This window comes from Mytilus galloprovincialis, chromosome 3 (genome assembly GCF_965363235.1).
Source record: "Mytilus galloprovincialis chromosome 3, xbMytGall1.hap1.1, whole genome shotgun sequence".
Taxonomy (NCBI): Eukaryota; Metazoa; Mollusca; class Bivalvia; order Mytilida; family Mytilidae; genus Mytilus; species Mytilus galloprovincialis.
In genome coordinates this window covers 5,211,157-5,229,062 of record NC_134840.1, presented here as the reverse complement: position 1 = coordinate 5,229,062, position 17,906 = coordinate 5,211,157, and the positions used below count along the sequence as shown (strand labels likewise).

At 32.0% G+C, this 17,906-nt stretch overlaps 1 protein-coding gene across 2 annotated transcripts; it reads right to left on the bottom strand.

Moving 5' to 3' along the window:
* Positions 1–5,460: 5,460 nt before the first annotated feature.
* Positions 5,461–17,142, bottom strand: LOC143067017 (UNC5C-like protein). Of its 2 annotated transcripts, none has more exons than XM_076239944.1 (5): positions 16,925–17,142; positions 10,221–11,375; positions 8,912–9,055; positions 7,220–7,378; positions 5,461–6,894 (listed from the first exon to the last, which is right to left on the bottom strand). In XM_076239944.1, exons 1-5 carry the CDS (start codon positions 16,931–16,933, stop codon positions 6,601–6,603), a joined length of 1,761 nt encoding a protein of 586 aa, XP_076096059.1. In that variant the 5' UTR covers positions 16,934–17,142; the 3' UTR covers positions 5,461–6,600. The 2 variants fall into 2 exon arrangements, with proteins under 2 accessions (XP_076096059.1, XP_076096061.1); XM_076239946.1 differs by lacking the exon at positions 16,925–17,142 and adding an exon at positions 16,812–16,905.
* Between the last annotated feature and the right edge of the window lie 764 nt (positions 17,143–17,906).

Genomic DNA, 17,906 nt, shown 5'->3' with positions numbered 1-17,906 from the left:
GAACATGATATAACATTATTTAAAAAAAGAAAAGAATATTGCATATTAGTTACGTATAATTGTGAAAACTGTTCGTGAGGGTGAATTCTATATAACAACTCAGGTATTGCAAACATGAAGAACATGAAATACAATCGCAATATATTGGACTGTAACAAAAATAGAAAAAGTGGTAAAACCCATGACAAAAAATCATAAAACGAAAAAACCAACGTCCTGATTTATGTACAAGTAGGATATACATCAACAAGCGACAACCATTCCGTTGCAGTGTCCTGCCTTGGGAAAGTCAAATACACAATGTGGCTTGGCTTCACGCATTTGCGGCCGACTAAACTCTCATAACCAGGGAAAATTGCATATAAGCACAACTTATAGGAACAAACTGTTATAAACAGATATGCCCGCACTGTTCATTTCACAATTGTTGCGATATTTAAAGAAAAATTTAGAAGCATTTTATTTGGTATTAGTAAAGTATAAAAATATAGATTATAATATCTTATATAGTATAACTATTGTGTCAAATATGATTGTTAAAACTCTCATGACTCTAAAATGACAAACGTAAAAAAACAAAAGCTATTCTTCACTCAACAATCTCAACAACAGTGTAAAGCTTGTAGTACATTGATCCAATCATGTAAAAATTGTTCTTTATCAATTAGGCGATAATAGTACCATATTATTACAAATTACAAATTTAACGTATGGATTATTGACAGACGGAATGAAGTACGGACGTATGTACTATAGTATTCTATAATTCGTTCCTTTTACGTCAGAAATATAAAAATCCATTGAAAAGGATAAATTACAAAAAATAACGACCTGAAAGCACCGAACTGAGATAACTCGAAGCCAATGACATGTAGTTCAAAGGCAATAAAAAACTGTGTATCAAAACAAACTTAGTCCACTCTGTGTAGTATTTCTATTTGTATCCATCTGATGAGTTAATATAAAAAAGAAGATATGGTATTATTGCCAATGAGACAACTCTCCAAAAGAGACCAAATGACACAGAAATCAACAACTATAGATAACCGTACGGCCTTCAACAATGTGCAAAGCTCATACCGCATAGTCAGCTATAAAAGTCCCGAAATGACAATGTAAAACAATTCAAACGAGAAAACTAACGCCGTCATTTTATTACGGTAGCACAATACAAAGATTTTTCATCCCCAATCAGACATCTTTAAACTGATGTAATTCCACTCATATTTCTTTAAATTTTATAAATGAGGTACCAAAAGAAAGAAGAAGGATTAATCTTTCAAATTGTGATAATTTCATTATGACATAATTATTATATCATTAATTGTTATGTAATTAGTTGCCATATTGTGATGTCTATACTTGAATGAATTAAGCTTCTTTATTTTATAGATTCTCACACAACACAGTTTGACCTCCAAAATTGTGTCTCAGATTTTTCCTATTGTATTTCATTCTCTCATAAATCTTCAATGAAGTTTGCAACATCAATTCATAAGAGACCACTAAATTCAACTGGGTATAAAATTTGTTCTATTAATGTTTTTGGAAATCTGAGACACAGTTTTGGAGGTCAAGCTGTGTTGTACAAGAATATATAAAATATTTTGGGATGCTATGAAGAACAAAGAAGCTAAATTCATTCAAGTGTGGACATCACAATATAGCAACTAATTACATAACAATTAATTATGCAATAATTATGTCATAATGAAATTATCACAATTTGAAAGATTAACCTTTCTTCTTTCTTTTGGTACCTCATTTATAAAATATAAAGAAGGATGAAATGAATTACATCCGTTTAAAGTTGTCTGATTGGGAGTGACAAAATCTTTGTATTGTGCTACCTAAGTCACGGTGGGTATGGTTGTCCTGCGAGAGAACGTACTGTGCTGGTGATTTGGTCCTGACGGGTGCTGGTGGGTCCTGATTCTGTGCTGGTGGGTTTGTTTACATTGTATCAGAACGGCAATAAAACGACTGTTTTGTTGCTTAATTTTTCGCTGATGTGTCATAAGTACCATGCAAAGTATATTACAACAATATTATATTGCAAAAGTCGTGCAAGTTCGTTAAACGGAATTGTCCTGACGCTGTGCTGGTGATAAGAAAAACGGTCCTGGTTCTGTGCTTCTATGTCCTGGTTCTGTGCTTTTATATTTTAGTTAAAACTGGCATATATTCAAGATCATTGATGCTGAACTGTTATTGACTAATTAGCTGTTGTCGGCTTTCTTGAAATTGACATTGCTGTGAATCTGTTTACTGTTATTATGAGAGAAAAAATACCCCTATTTTTTCTAAAAAAAAATTAAAATTAACTGTAATCTTATTTATTTGCATGTGAATGGAACCCTTCTTGCCCCCATTTAAGATAAGAAAATATGTTTACGATTTTCGGGATTACGATTATTTTGCAAGATCACCAAAATACGTTGTAGTTTATACAATACTTATATAAAGTAGATGATGTGGTATGTTTGTTGTCAATGGACAAATTTCCATAAGAAACCAAAGGAAGTATGTATTATCAACCATACGTCATCGTACGACCTTTAACAATAACCCATAAAATAAAAATGTAAAAGGTTTTACATAAAAAAAAATATAGAACAAAGGACTTTCTGAGCGTTTGAATCATGTCTTTAGCAGCTTAAAACACATTTGTTTGTCAACAATTGAGTGCTGACTATAAGAATGACAATAGTATTGCGGGTTTGTTTGTTTGGTGTTTTTTTGGGGGGTGGGGGTGGGGTGGGGAGGGATGGAGATAAGTTAGAACGAGGTTACAGTGAAAGCTTGGAATAGTTTCCCGTAAGATTTAAAAGTTGTATTGTAAAAGAAAAATGTATCTTATAGCTGTTAAGAATCACTTGCTGTTAGATTTTTCCAACATATTTTTTTTGTCTAAACGGTTTGTTTTAGATTTACGAGTTTGACTGTCCCTTTGGTATCTTTGGTCCCTCTTTTATCAGGTATATTTTTTTTTCGAAAGTTCGATAGAACACTAAAAAAAATCACTATTTTATGAAAGGGCAGGCTAGAATATGTCAGAAAATGAAGACGAGATAACCTAGAGAACACTAACAAAATTACGATTTCTTAGTTTTTTTCATTTCAAAATAAATATTTTTGATAAAGAATTACAGGGGAGGAAGTGAACAATGTGTCCTTCTTTTCTATATTTAAATATTTTTCATGAATAAAAATAAAATGTGCCTTGATTATAATTGAAAATGAGTAAATGGAAAAAATACCCAACTAAAATACACTTTTATTTTAATATTGGAAATATCACTAAGCTTTTAAGTTTTGTGTGTCAAACACACCATCTCTGTAGTAATGACTCCTTACTAAGATATTTCACTTCATTCATTTTTTTTACTGCATTTTTTTATATTGTGAATTCATAGAATTAATATATTATAATGTAGCCTTAATTTATATTTAAAAAAAAATGAATCTAAAGCCAGATATATCAAACATTTTTGTTTCCATCTATCCGTTTTCAGGACTTTAACAATCAACAATAACACGCCTAGAAAATGCGTACTCGGCTGTCTGTAATCGACCATTTTTAGACACCACAGGCTCCTAAAAAAACAAGCCGGGGTGGGGGTTCAAAGATGCAAATTAAGTACTTATATCAATATTTTATCTTTTCGTGTACGGTTTATGACCCCTCCTGTGGCCTGTCAATTCCGAAATGTGCAAACTGCAATAGTATCAAAACAGCACAGACAATGAATAATAGAGATATAAGTTTGTACATATATCAAGGGGAAACTTCTTGCAAAGCATTATTATTTATAGTTCATTATTTATAATTGTATTTAGTAGATAAAGAGAATTTAGTGAAAATAAAATCACTATTTTTGTAGAGAATTCACAGACCTTTGTACAGAGATTTTTGTTATGTTTAGCATGGGATCAACACAATGGTTCATTACCGAGTAAAAAAAAATCAAAATGTCTATCTACCTTGCACATTTTAGAAAATTCAGATCAGATAACGAAACTGGTCCACAAACATTTATAAGCAATTTAAGATTGTGACCCTCACAGTTTCCATTCACCACAAATATTCTCGTTACAACGAATCATTTTAAATACAAAAATACGTGTTGCAGCCTTTTGTTTATCTATTAATATATGTATACGGATAAAGTTATGAAAGGCAGGAGGGTCATCAGGGTGAGGAGTCCATGTCATCTGAAATAAATGCTAAGCATAGATCTAGAAAGCGTTAGATAATCATGACATTAATAAAAGTCTCTTCTTTTCTACTTTTTTCGAACAAATCGACACATAAAATGAATTATATAGTATTGTGGAATTTTTAACTTATTTTAGATACTATATATTGTTATCTGATATTGGACGAAAGATGTTGCCCTTTTATGTTATTATGTAATACAAGTTCAGATCATTTGAAAACACATGTTAAAAGCCAAATGGATGCACAAGAGCTAAAATAGGAGTTATAGATCCTGTTGGCAACAATTATCTGGCTAACTGTATTGATTTTGTAACATTTATTTCAAATATGACCAACTTCTTATCCAAAATCACCAGCACCGTATCAGGACCCACCAGCACAATGACAGGACCCACCAGCACAGTATCAGGACATGAATAAATTGAGAAAATGCTAAATTTTAATAAATTGCAATGTTTTTTCACAAAATTGTTTTGTCGTGTGGATTGCGGTATAGAAAGCGGACTCAATGAGCATTTTTGTTTTATTTTTCAGTTCGAGATTTTCTGAAAATGAGCATTTTTGTGTTACGCTTACTGAAACAGTTTAGAGGGTCAATTTTTTAATGGTTTATATATGGACCCATAAGAAACGAAATTGAAAAATCTCAACTGTTTTCTTCCATTTTTTATGAGTGAAAACGTCAAAAATCATCATTTTCGTCTTTGTTTACATTTTTTCATTGATCACCAGCACCCGTCAGGACCGAATCACCAGCACAGTACGTTCTCTCGCAGGACAACCATACCCACCGTGTAAGTACAAAAAATGAACGAAACACAAATATGTAACACATCAACAAACGACAACCACTGAATTACAGGCTCATGATTTGGGACATTCACATATATACAGAATGTTGGTGTCATTTGGTCATGCGGAGAGTTGTCTCATTGGCAATCATATCTCATCTTCTATTTTATATTAGATTAAACTGTACTTTTTCAAGGACAAATTAGTACATTTTGTCTTAAATAGTTTCCTGCCTGTATTAATTGCAATCTTTATTTCCATAGAAATAAAGATATTTGCGTAACTGTAAAACTAAATGTGATATTACAATTGGTAAACCGATGACCCGGGAACAATAGATAGGTGACTCCTCGTATGATAAAGACAACACAATCAATATTTTGTTTAATCTGGTAACCACACTAAGGAAAAGATATTTCTAGAGCACAATTGTTCATCTTAAAGAATTTATCTGTTAGATAATTTTATTTGAAATATATATACAATTCATTATTTAGCGAAAAAAATGTTATTCTTTTCTGCTTAACGATAAGAGCATTTGAATAAATCAATGCATTTAAATAGTTCTAAGCATGATACAATTTTTCAAAATAGACCTATATTCCCAAACTAAGTTGTGAGCACGCCGATCAGCTCATAATCATGACAAGAATATACAAATATTAGTCTTTTTTCCCCTTTTGTTCATTGTTCAAGGACATACAGTGACTAATCGTTGTTAACTTCTGCGTTATTTTTTCTATGGTGGAAAGGTGTTTCATTGGCAAGTATACCACATCTTTTCATTTTTTTTTATTTCTGGGAATACAAAGATTAAAAGTTATCTCTGTTCATGTAGAACAAAATTAAAGACATTTTTTTTTTACACAATAGATTATCTGTTTAAAGAGTTAAAAAAATCAAAATTGAATCATTTCGATTTTGGAACGTGTAAATGCGTTCTTCTCGACGTATTCGCATTACATTTCACATGTTTCCATCTGAATAAGGACTATTTGAATGTGAAAAATAATAATCGTTGCTGCATATCAATCGATTTTATCGGTATGTTTTTAAGAACTTCTCTCATCCAGCTGTAAATATATAAGGATACTTGTCATGTTTCAGATGGATAAACTTTTAGATATATTTGGTCCTCATTGCTCTTCAACTTCGTACTTTATTTTGACCTTTTTAACGTTTCTTATTCCAGCGTCACTGATGAGTTTTTTTGTAGAATAAAAACGCATGTCTGACGCATATATAAAAATATAAATCCTGGTATCTATGACGAGTTTATGAAATTGTGCAATGCCCAAATATAAGTATCGACAGAATGTAGGACTTGAGGTTTTTATAGCTTTAAATCAAAACATATATATTTATGTTTTAATTTATTGAAAACAAAAATCAATGTAAGTACGGATATCAAATAATATTCATAGACCTGAAATATTTGAGGTATAACATTGCCAAATGTTTCGCGTTATAATTTAGTAGGGTATCAAATAACAATATATAATATGATGATTTCATATACAGGAAATATCTAACGTGATGATAACCTATGTGATATAACCAATATTATCTCACGAGATGGTTATTATTTAGGCGATACTGCTTTCATATTCTTCAATCTCTGAAAGAACGTCCAGTCGTCCAATGTCTGATAAATGACCTTTCAAATCTGAAACAAGTTTTCCACCACTGATCCATTTGTCTAGCAGTATTTCTGTAGGACTGTCTTGTGTTTCCAGCCATTTTATTTGTTCATATGTGTAACCAATTTTCTCTGCCAGTATTCTGTAATCATTGTCTGATTTGGGATCTAATTTTAAAATCATTTTTTGAAGCAGTGTATACTCTGGCCCGACATTTTCCTTTAAAGCAAGAGGCAAAAACTGAAAAAAAAGATATTGACACATAACGATTTACTGTTTTTTTTTTTTTTTTATAATATAGTTGTTTTATTCTACAGTTTATTTTATTCATCCTATTTATTAACTAAGACAATAAAGCGAGATTTTTAAAGTATACGTAAAAATTCAAAAATTCAAAAACTTCCTCATGTACTAGTATAAGCATTTTTTTCTTCCCTATATAGAATATTGTAGAAAGACTGGTTCTATCACATCTGATTCAGTAATTTTCTATACTTATAATATAATCACCAACCTTATCATATAATAAATCTCTACTTTGAGCTGCCTCGTTAAGATGTATTACCTGTATTTGTTCTTGAGCAACTTTCAGACTTCGCACCTTTGTTGATGAATGTTGGTTATAGTTGAAATCACAGACTATTTTGTTAACAGTTGTCTCAGGATGAAAAAGAAACTTACAGGATGGAGACAAACAGTGCCATATACATTCAAAGTCAATATTCTAGAAAATAAAATAAAGTAGTATGTATCATATAAACACCATTTCTGAAAGGTGATGAGTCATCCACAGGCGAACTGTATTTTTGTGATAATACATTTGTATTGTACTGATTTTAATTTTATTTAGAAGATATAGTTTTGATTAATCTGCATTTCCTTTAAATGAAGAAACACTCCGCAAGTTTTATTCATAGTAATTAATCCTTGTGTTTTTGAACGGTGTTGATGGCATAATTCACTACAGATTTGATACCGTGATATAGAATTTGACCATATGTCTAGATGTTTTCTCTATCATTGAATCACTTAAATCAATTAATCCCATTTTGATGTGTGTTTCCTCAGTTTCATTTCTGCTCATTTTGGTAGATTACAAGTCTAAATTTTACACGTTAAGATAGTCGGTTAGATAAATTCGTTACATAGTGTGCTAGTGACGTAATACGGTATATATGGGGTCAGTGGAATTTACTGACCCCATATATACCGTATTACGTCACTAGCACACTATGTAACGAATTTATCTAACCGACTATCTTAACGTGTAAAATTTAGACTTGTAATCTACCAAAATGAGCAAGCCAGTCTTCAATACTGTTAGCATTAAGAAACTCATTCCATTGATCCTACAAGAACAATAGCCAACGATAACAACTTGTTAGGTTTAAAACTGTTTAATGAATTTATTTCAATCTTAATCTTCGTCTGTTGAAATCTTGAAGATTTTTTCTCAGTTCTGTTTTGTTTTTATAAAGGGACGTTACACCACTACTAACCGTGTATGAAATAAGCCCCGCCTCCCTACTACCTAATATGGAATTTAAAGGGATATAACTCCACTACTAACCGTGTATGAAATAAGCCCCGCCTACCTACTAACCTAATATCAAATATACACGGTCTTCACGCGGACGCTTTTAACCAATCACATTCCTAGATATGTATAGGAGGTAAGACAATTTTACATATTCCTGTTAGTAGTGCGATTGAGGTATTCTATATTTGTATATATTTTGTTTAACCAAACGAATTAAATATTACTTGTGAGGGACCCTGAACACTTTCATATCATTATTGCATAACTATATTATAAATGTTTATAGAGAGAACTAATGCAAACATGCTTTGGGTAATTAATTTTGTTAAAGCGTATTCATATAAAAATCAAAGTTCGTTTTGGTTCAAGATTTCCTTTAATATGAATTTAAAAATGCATTATTTGATAAAAACTGTATTCGACAACATGGTGTTATGTTTTTTGTTAAGATAATTGTAGACATTTAGAGAGATACGCCATCTAAAATTTTACATTTAAGTATCGCAAAATTCATGAATTTTGTTACTGTTAATGTTGATGTGTTTCCCTCGGTTTAAGTTTGTAATCCGGATTTGTTTTCTCTCAATCGATTTGTATAGCACTATTTTTTTTTATTTTTTTTTTTAATTTATAATAAGACACGTCTTGTGTACATAGAATACCTGAAATTTAATTCAGCAAACCAATTCTTATACTTAAATTGTTCGAGTTGTGTACCTGAGATTTTTCACCATCAGTTTTCCATCCCTTTGAAACATTCATTAAGCTTACAGTCACATCTTCATCATTATCACGAATAAACAATGGCTGTAGAACATCAGCCTGCTTCTCGTTTAGTTTCATTGCCTCCTTTTTAATGTCCTAAAACAAATTTCATGGAAATAATAAAAATGACATTACATATTATATGACGAGGTTTTGTAATACTTAAGAGAGAGAAGAAAATCTGACTAGACCTTCAAATGAAATATCCCCTATTAGTTTTAAGAGTTAATATAATTGCTGACCCACCTTGTTTTTGTGGATGCAACATTGAGACTGTACACCATTTCCTTTTCGACTGTTCTTTATATACACACCAGAGAAAAATTCTGATGAACGAATCTAAGATGGCTTCCTGGTGACCATAAACTGAATGTTAAGTTACTAACATCTAACTGGTATAAGTCTATTTGCGGTACATCCACATCATCATCATCATCATCATCATCATCATCATCATCATCATCATCATCATCATCATCATCATCATCATCATCATCATCATCATCATCATCATCATCATCATCATCATCATCATCATCATCATCATCATCATCATCATCACATCATCATCATCATCACCATCATCATCATCATTACAATTTTTACGTCATTACTGTTTCATCTTTTTCAATTGATAGACTGGTAAAGTATTGTATATTTTGAATTATTGCATGCTCATATTAATATTGTATTGTAATTTATTGTATGGTTTACTTGTGTCCAATCCATTTTACTTTGAGGAAATAAAATATGTTTAAACTAAGTTGTTGAACAAAATACAATGGACTCTTTGACGAAAGATTCAGACATTCCACTTGATAATACTTGAACCTTACTTTTGTCCCCGGATTACATAGAATTTATGTGATTTTTTTTAATATATACTGCGTATCTCGAAAAAAATTGAAGCTGTCTTAATATTTGTTTACGTGAAATTCTGAAATCATGAAAACTTGCTTAGCATGAAGAACAAAATTAAGTCTTCGTCGTTGTGAGAGAAAAAAAATAAACGTTGAAATCCCTCCCCCTTGTCATGTTTATAAATAATAACTTGGTAGTCCATGTATTAAAATATTATCCGACGTCTCACTATTGAAGTTTCACATTGATATTATTTCTACGGTCTCACTCAGTGGTAAACTTATGATATGTGGTTTTTTTTAGAACTATCTTCATCATATTTACGCTAGTGAACAAAATTTAAAAGATTAATCATAAAATGTTTCAGGGCACATTCATGTTATCATGTACAATCACTCACCTTAATTTCATCATAGTTATTGATACAATAGATTCGAACAGTGAACATTTTATCTCTTTGTAAAGGAGAAGTAAAGGCTAAAAGTTTCACTGCCTTTGCTGCTGTTTTTCCTTCCAAGCTTTCTCCAACAACTGCATATAGCGTGAAATGTCTTAACTTTAATACTACTTTATTGTTGTTTATATCAATGTCACCAGCATTCTCTTCATCAAGGTCTCTCCATTCATCATTCTTACAATGCAAATCATTTTCTCTGTTTAATACTTTGAGTATCCAGTTTTCCTTTTCATGAACAGCACAATGAGGGAATGATAAGATTACAGGCTTAAGGAACTTAACTGCAGGTTGGCAAACGACTACTGGACTCAATAAAGAACTTTGTTTAGTAAGTGATGGATAAATAGATGCATCCCAAGTTACTCCGACAGTAAGTTGTGTATCTTCTGTTAGAGCATCACTTGGAATCACTAGTTGTATTCCCAAAACCTGAAGAACGCCTCCTGATTTACCTAAAGTTTTATGCACAAAGATACCTTTCTCAGATTTTCCCTTTTCCTCGTGAAACGAAGACTCGTTTATAAGTACAGAGGTTGGCCTCCCATTATAAATAGTTTGTCGCCTTGTTGTCTCGGACATGAAAAATTTGTCTCCCTCTTTGAGAACAAAGTCCATTTCATCAATTCCAATTAGATTTTTTGACTTTGTTTTATGTTTGTAATTATTCTGGGCAATTGCAACAACTTGAGAATCCAGTTGTACATGTCCGTGGGCATTTGTGATATCTTTTCCAATTTTGATGACCATTGATGGTTTGATTAAACGGTCCTGGTGTTGTGGATTGTTCGGTAAAATATCATCAACATCCACATGTATGTCGTCATTGCTTATTTTCTTTTGTCTAAAGGTAACCGTTTCATCCACTATTTCTGACGATTCTCCTTTGTCAGCTTGAATGTTTGCTTTTAAATATTTGATTTGTTTTTCTAAATTGATTATTCTATGATTATCATATTCTTTCAACTTTTCCAACTGGTCCTGCAAATTGTTTATGCTTGAATGTTGTTCACGGAGTTTCCAACAAAGGAATGCTCCGAATAAACCAAGGCCTATTACTAGTAGCAGCACAAGTACAGCAATAATTAGACCAGCATCTCCCTATCAAGAAAAAAGAAGGAATACATTACATTCTTGCATGCTGACAGTATACAGATTGCATTTACAGTTGTGCGCTCCCAGCACATAAATTACTCCTATAGAGTTTTAAGTAAGAACGATTTAAAACGACATTAATCAGTTTTACGGTCATTTCAATGAACTGGTTATCCGATACAATGTGTCGGTGTCTCAAAATACTAGTGACATACTTCCTGGGTCTTCTTCTTTAGATTCCAGCATAGTCGTATAATTTGTATTTACTGACTGTGTTATATTTCCGGTTGTGACATTTTGACTGAGTGTTAATTTAGATGGCGATTGATGCATGCCTACCACTATTCGCTGTTTGTTCTGTCGGTGCACCTAGTCCAGCGTAGGTTCATGCGATTTCCTCGTATTTTGTTTGTAACCTTGATTCGTCATCTCCTAATCGAATTATGGGATTTGAACATTAGTTAAAAACCGTCTCCTTGATTAACATATTTTTTTTCAATATGGCTTCAATATATATCCACATGGCAAGTACATTGGAAAGCTATTTTTAAGCAATACCTTTTGGAATGATCTTTAACCTTTTACTTTATTTGAACTTACAATATATTTTTTTGATTCGCGCGATATTGCATGGTGTTTTTTTTGTAGACCAACGCGCGTATGGCATACCAAATTTTAATTCATTCGTCTATGATGTGTTTATTTAAATGCAAATATTAATATACAGAATTCTTGAGTTAGACAACAAATTTCATAGCTTGTCACTCTATCGTGATCGATACAAATCAAAATATGTTTTACTCAAATTCAAAAAATATTATAATGTACAGTTAATTATTGTGACGAATTAGACATCTGTACATGTAACTATGCTATGTACGCGCAAAGGATTACAAATTTCTTATTAAAAAATGATTTGTATTGAATTCAGCAGCTTATTTAGCTTCGTCGGATGGTCCCAATAACAAGATAGGCTCTGACAAATCATGGCATTTTTTCGAATTTTCGTAGACCTTTTTGACTGCTAAAATATTGTTTTTTTTTTTCTTTTAATCTGACAGTAGATACCAGTCTTATTAAGCCGTTAAGTCTCATTGACGCCCAGAGATTATTGAAACAATTTAGGCTATATGTAAGCGGATCTCAAAATAATCAATTTTATTTAGTGAACACAAGTCAGTTTTATATGATAAAACCAAATTAAGAAAACGAAGGCATAAATGGAATTCGCCAATCAAACCCAGATTTATTTGGCTCATGAGACACATCACATGTATGCATAGTACAAATGAGATATCACAGGGAAACCGATTATACAGTTAAATTTACTGTTACAAAATGTTAAAAAAAATTATAAATTAAAGAATGTATCTCCCTCATGCAAAGCTCTAATTCCTTTCACGGATTTGGTTATACTTTTTTGGAACTTTTGGATTATAGCTCAACATCGTTTATATAAGCTTTGGATTTTACATATTTTGGCCACGAGCATCACTGAAGAGACATTATTTGTCGAAATGCGCATCTGGTGCAGAAAAATTGGTACCGTTAATGTTATTAACCAAGAGATTACACAGTTTGACTTCTTAAAGTTATCAATATGTGTTTGATAGTTTTACTTCCGTTAGAGTTAAGGTCAAGTTACAGTAAATGTAGTTTTACTTCCGTTAGAGTTAAGGTCAAGTTACAGTAAATGGGCTATGCAACAGATTTTCTTTAAATGTGGCACATTTTCGGCTCTATGAACTATATCTGAAAATCGAAAAAATAATGATTTTCTTAAAAACTAATATGTTCTTGGTACAACAATTTCCGTTTCTATGATGTAAAATTATTATATATATTATTATATGGTTAACATTTCAAAATGTACTATTATTTTATTTATTTATCTATATTTCTGTTCTAAATCTTATTGTATTTATTTGTACATTTTATCGGTATAATCAACATGGACATAAAGCGCGAGGTTTGGCTAACCACCAAATCAGGTTCAACCTATCTTTTTTTTTCTTAAAATGTCCTGTATAAAGTCAGGAGTATGGCAGTTGTTATCCAATAGTTTGTTTTGTATGTTTGTTGCATAGTCGTTTGTTTTTGTTGCACTTCAGTGTTTCTGTTGTTTCGTTGTTTTTCTTTTATAGTTGATGTGTTTCCCTCGATTTTAGTTTGTAACCGGATTTTTGTATCTCTCAATTGATTTATAACTTTTGAACAGCGGTATACTACTGTTGTCTTCATTTATAGGGTCATCGACTTCGTTTTTACTGTAAACTTCAATCAAAGTTGTGGACTAGGTTAAAAAATACCTCCCCCCAAAAAAAAAGAGTCGAAATTATCGTGACGTCATCGTGTTATAATTTAGACGGTTAACCGTCTATTTTTTTAAATATTTTTCACTACCTGCAATGTAATAGATTGGTTGATACACAATAAGACCATATGATTATTTTATATCATTAAAACGGAAAATTGAGTATCAGCAACATATAGTTTTTTTAAGATCATAAAATGGAATGAGCAATGCTAAAGTCCAAAAGGTACATTGTTTCTATTTAGGTTGGATAATCACCTAATTTTGCCTACGATAAATATATAATGGTTAAATACCAATGATCAAACAAGGTATCGCTAAACAAAATAGAGAGCACTAATTGAAAGCAACGGATGCGGGGATCGACATCAGTACGCATATGATACTACCAAATCTGGTAGAACAAGACAAACATGGGACAAAAAAAAACCAGTCAGAATCGCATCAATTCGACCGAAAAGAGATTGAAGTACTATTATATAAATGTCCATGTGTCATCATTGAAGAGATTTATAATTTTCTAATAAAAAATAGGGTAAAATCCAGAATATAATAAGCCTTTTTAATATCAGAAGGTCCAAAGTAGACATCTGAGATCATCTGACCTATGACAGACTTAAAACATAAATCAGAGTCATCTCACGTTAACCATTTTCACCTAATAAGTTATACATATAACTACTTACAGTTGCCATTTTCTCTCGGTTTGTTTAAATTACTCCGAATGAATGTAATATTATTAACATTTGTAGAATAATAAGTTATACATATACATACATATTATACATACATTTACTTACAGTCAGGGCCGTAACTAGCCTCTTTTAAAAGTGAGGCAAAAAAAATTTGGCGAGGGATCTGGTTGGGGGGAGCGCTGAAGGCCCCCAGACGCTCTGAGAAAAATAATGCAAAATCGTGCATTCTGAGCTATTTTTTTTCAACAATATTCTGGTCTCATAGCAATAACAAAAATTCATTGTAAAAGACTTTAAGGTTTTAGGGATAACATTAAGATCGATATATATATATGATGGATAAAGCAAAAATCGTAATTCTCATAATCCTTAATACTGAATCTGTCTGTCTGTTCTTGTCTTGTCTTTGGTTATTTTTTTATGACTAGATTTAGATATAGTGACAGTGCAATATTATACTTTAACTACTGTTAAAGTCGACACTAGGAACCATCTTGATCTTGTTTTACGATATTAATGATTCTTTTATTGTTGGAGACCATCCAGCAACTATCAAGATGAAGAACAGGAATTAAACTTTAACAATTGATCATTCGTATTTTTCTATACAAAGACTTTGTGTGCGATTAGGTTCCGTGCACGTGTACTCAATATTCCTTTTTTATTTCTGTTAAAAGAGTCTGGACATGACTTAATGCAAGGGTAACCCTTCAATGTAAAAGGTTATATGGCAATACATTGTTGTTGTTTTTTTTTCAATTTATTTGATACCGTGAAATTGGTGACCATATTTCAATTTAAACCCTGTCAGCTTTCTAGTTTTATCTACGAAAAAAGCCAGTTTTGTTCTCTTTGATATCAAGTTCAATTCTCCATGCAGAAACGACGATTCATTTCTGTGTCTTGTAGCATCGTATATTCTTAAAATATTTTCTCGAACATTTTCTGGACATCGGTTGGCACGCAACATTGCAAAACCACACGTTTACAAATGAAAATCAACACTCAGACTATAGTCATTAAGTAGGACAATAAATTAACAAAAGACAAACCCGGGACATAGAAGTACCACGGGGGGTCAACTTCCTATTATTGGGTATACGGGGATGTGCCAAAAATATGGGTCATAATTTTGCGAGATTTTATATAAAAATGACTCTCCTTTTTAATGACATCCTATGATATATATATTGATTTAAGGTATGATCTACATATCATATATAAATATGCTATTGAGAATCATACATTATTAATGGTCAATTATTATATTAAATTAAATCAATTCATTTGAAAGTTCACCTTTCAAACAAAGTGCTTTCAAATAAGTTCCCAAATGAACACCGATGAGTTAGTGCTTATATAAGCATGGGTCATATTTTAAATATTGTATATAAGTATAGGTCATTCTTTCTTAAATAATTATATAACTATAGGTACTGAATTTCAGTGAATGTTATATTAAAATGGGTACGTTTTTTGAGGCAAAAATGGCACCCCCCTACCAAGAAAATATCGAAGTTACCCCCCCCCCCCCCGTGAGAAGTACAAACAATCTATAATACTAAAATTACGAGGTCCAATTTGTCAGCCGTCATCACGTAAAAACGATGAATCAAAGAATTCAACTTTATACATAGCTAATATAGGACAGTGGTGTAGATTAAAAATTACACCACTCCAGACCCTTTTGTTTTACACATAATTAATATTGCCAATAATTAACAAGTTCCGGGTCGAATCCGATACCGATACCAATAGTATATTCACCTGTTATACCTATTACCTTATCTGTACGTTCCGCATCTGACAGGCACACCACCAAACGGTGTAGTTAGGATTTAGCCTGGGATCCGGCCCAATCTAGCTGCGCGTCGTATACTGACAAGATTAGCCAGGACCCCAGGCTAAGTTAGGATTTTGCTATATACACGGGTCATAAATACAGGGTTGACACTACTAAATTCATTCATTGTCAAAATATTCCCTATTGTAGTATTTTAATCAGTAAGACTTTCTAAGATAACAATACGAATGACCTGTTGTTTTCCAAAAAAATAATATTACCTACCAATCATTCAAAATTTCCAGTTCGACGGTTTCAAACAGAAAGATTTGAAAACAGAGAAAACTGTGTATCTTATAATCGGCATGACTTTATCAGATGACAATACCAATACTAAAATAAGACTTAATTCAGTCACGGACCCGATATCACGGGTGTGTTCTAGTAGTAACTAAAAGTAAAATAGAAACATGGATCACGAAAAACGTGAAGGGGCTACACCAGAGAGTGAAGAGAACTGGCTTCTTGCAAGACACTTTCCGTCAAAACAATTTGACAATCTTTTTGTTAATTTTTTTTTTTTTTTTTTTTTTGAAATTTCAAACATGAGGCATTTGCCTCATTTGCCTCAATGTAGTTACGGCCCTGACAGTTGCCATTTTCCTCGGGTCTTTTAAAGTACTCCGGATGAGTGTAATATTATTAACATTTGTAGAATAATAAGTTATACATATACATACATATTATACATATATTTACTTACAGTTGCCATTTTTCCCTCGGATCTTTTAAAGTACTCCGAATGAATGTATTATTGTTAACATTTGTGGGGTTGTAATTAACTCGTTCCTTTTATTCGTTGTATGTAGGAGGAAGTTAAACTGTATTGATACAATTTACTGAAATTCAATGAATCGGAAATTTTAAAGATATACTAGTTAAAAGTAAAAATTCATTTTAATACACCTGTTATTGAGTATCGGTGAAGGTAACTACACAGTGTATATAGGTTAGATACGAAATAATTTTAACTACAATTTATTAAGGCAGACATGCATATGAAAAGCAAGATCAAATATGATCAGTAGAGCATTATATTTCATTGTATCTACGAGAGCAGTTTAAAAGACCAAACATAAGCATTTGACGACACACAAGGCATTTCAATATGTCTCACACTATTCGGTTGGTAATTCATTAAAAAGAATCAAAGCAAATTGGTAACGTTTAATAAATCATTAATCAACAGCAATACTTAAAGAAGGCAATAGTCCAGGGCGTAAGGAGAGCTATCAAGGAAACAAATCTTTGCACAGAGTTTCAAGAAAAATGACAAGAGACCAATAACACAAGAACAAATATCTTAGCACAGACAGGCAAAAATTCATACAAGAGGACAATAATACAAGAACAAGTATCTCAGAACAGAAAAACAGTATTACAGGACAAGGCAAGAGGACAATAACCCATGAACTATTATCATAACACAGACAGCAAATATTACAGGACAGAACAAGAGGACACTAACCCAGGAACTATTATCATAGCACAGACACCCATGAGTCTAAGGTAGGAGGACAATAATACAGGACTCAGCATAGAGAACCAAGAACCCATGCAATCATTTCAACACATATAGCGAAGAGTCTAAAGCAAGAATGTCTTTACCCGGACAAAAACCAGTATCTGAACTCAGGGATTCAAGTTTCAAAGCTAGAGTAAAATAACACATGAAAAAGTATCTA

What these genes read in the sequence shown, in the direction of transcription:
- LOC143067017 (XM_076239944.1), bottom strand. An exon ending in ATAACTATGATGAAATTAAG is followed by an intron (nt 9,056 to 10,220) that starts GTGAGTGATTGT and finishes AATTTGTTTTAG; the next exon opens with GACATTAAAAAGGAGGCAAT. An exon ending in CTGATGGTGAAAAATCTCAG is followed by an intron (nt 7,379 to 8,911) that starts GTACACAACTCG and finishes TTTATTTTCTAG; the next exon opens with AATATTGACTTTGAATGTAT.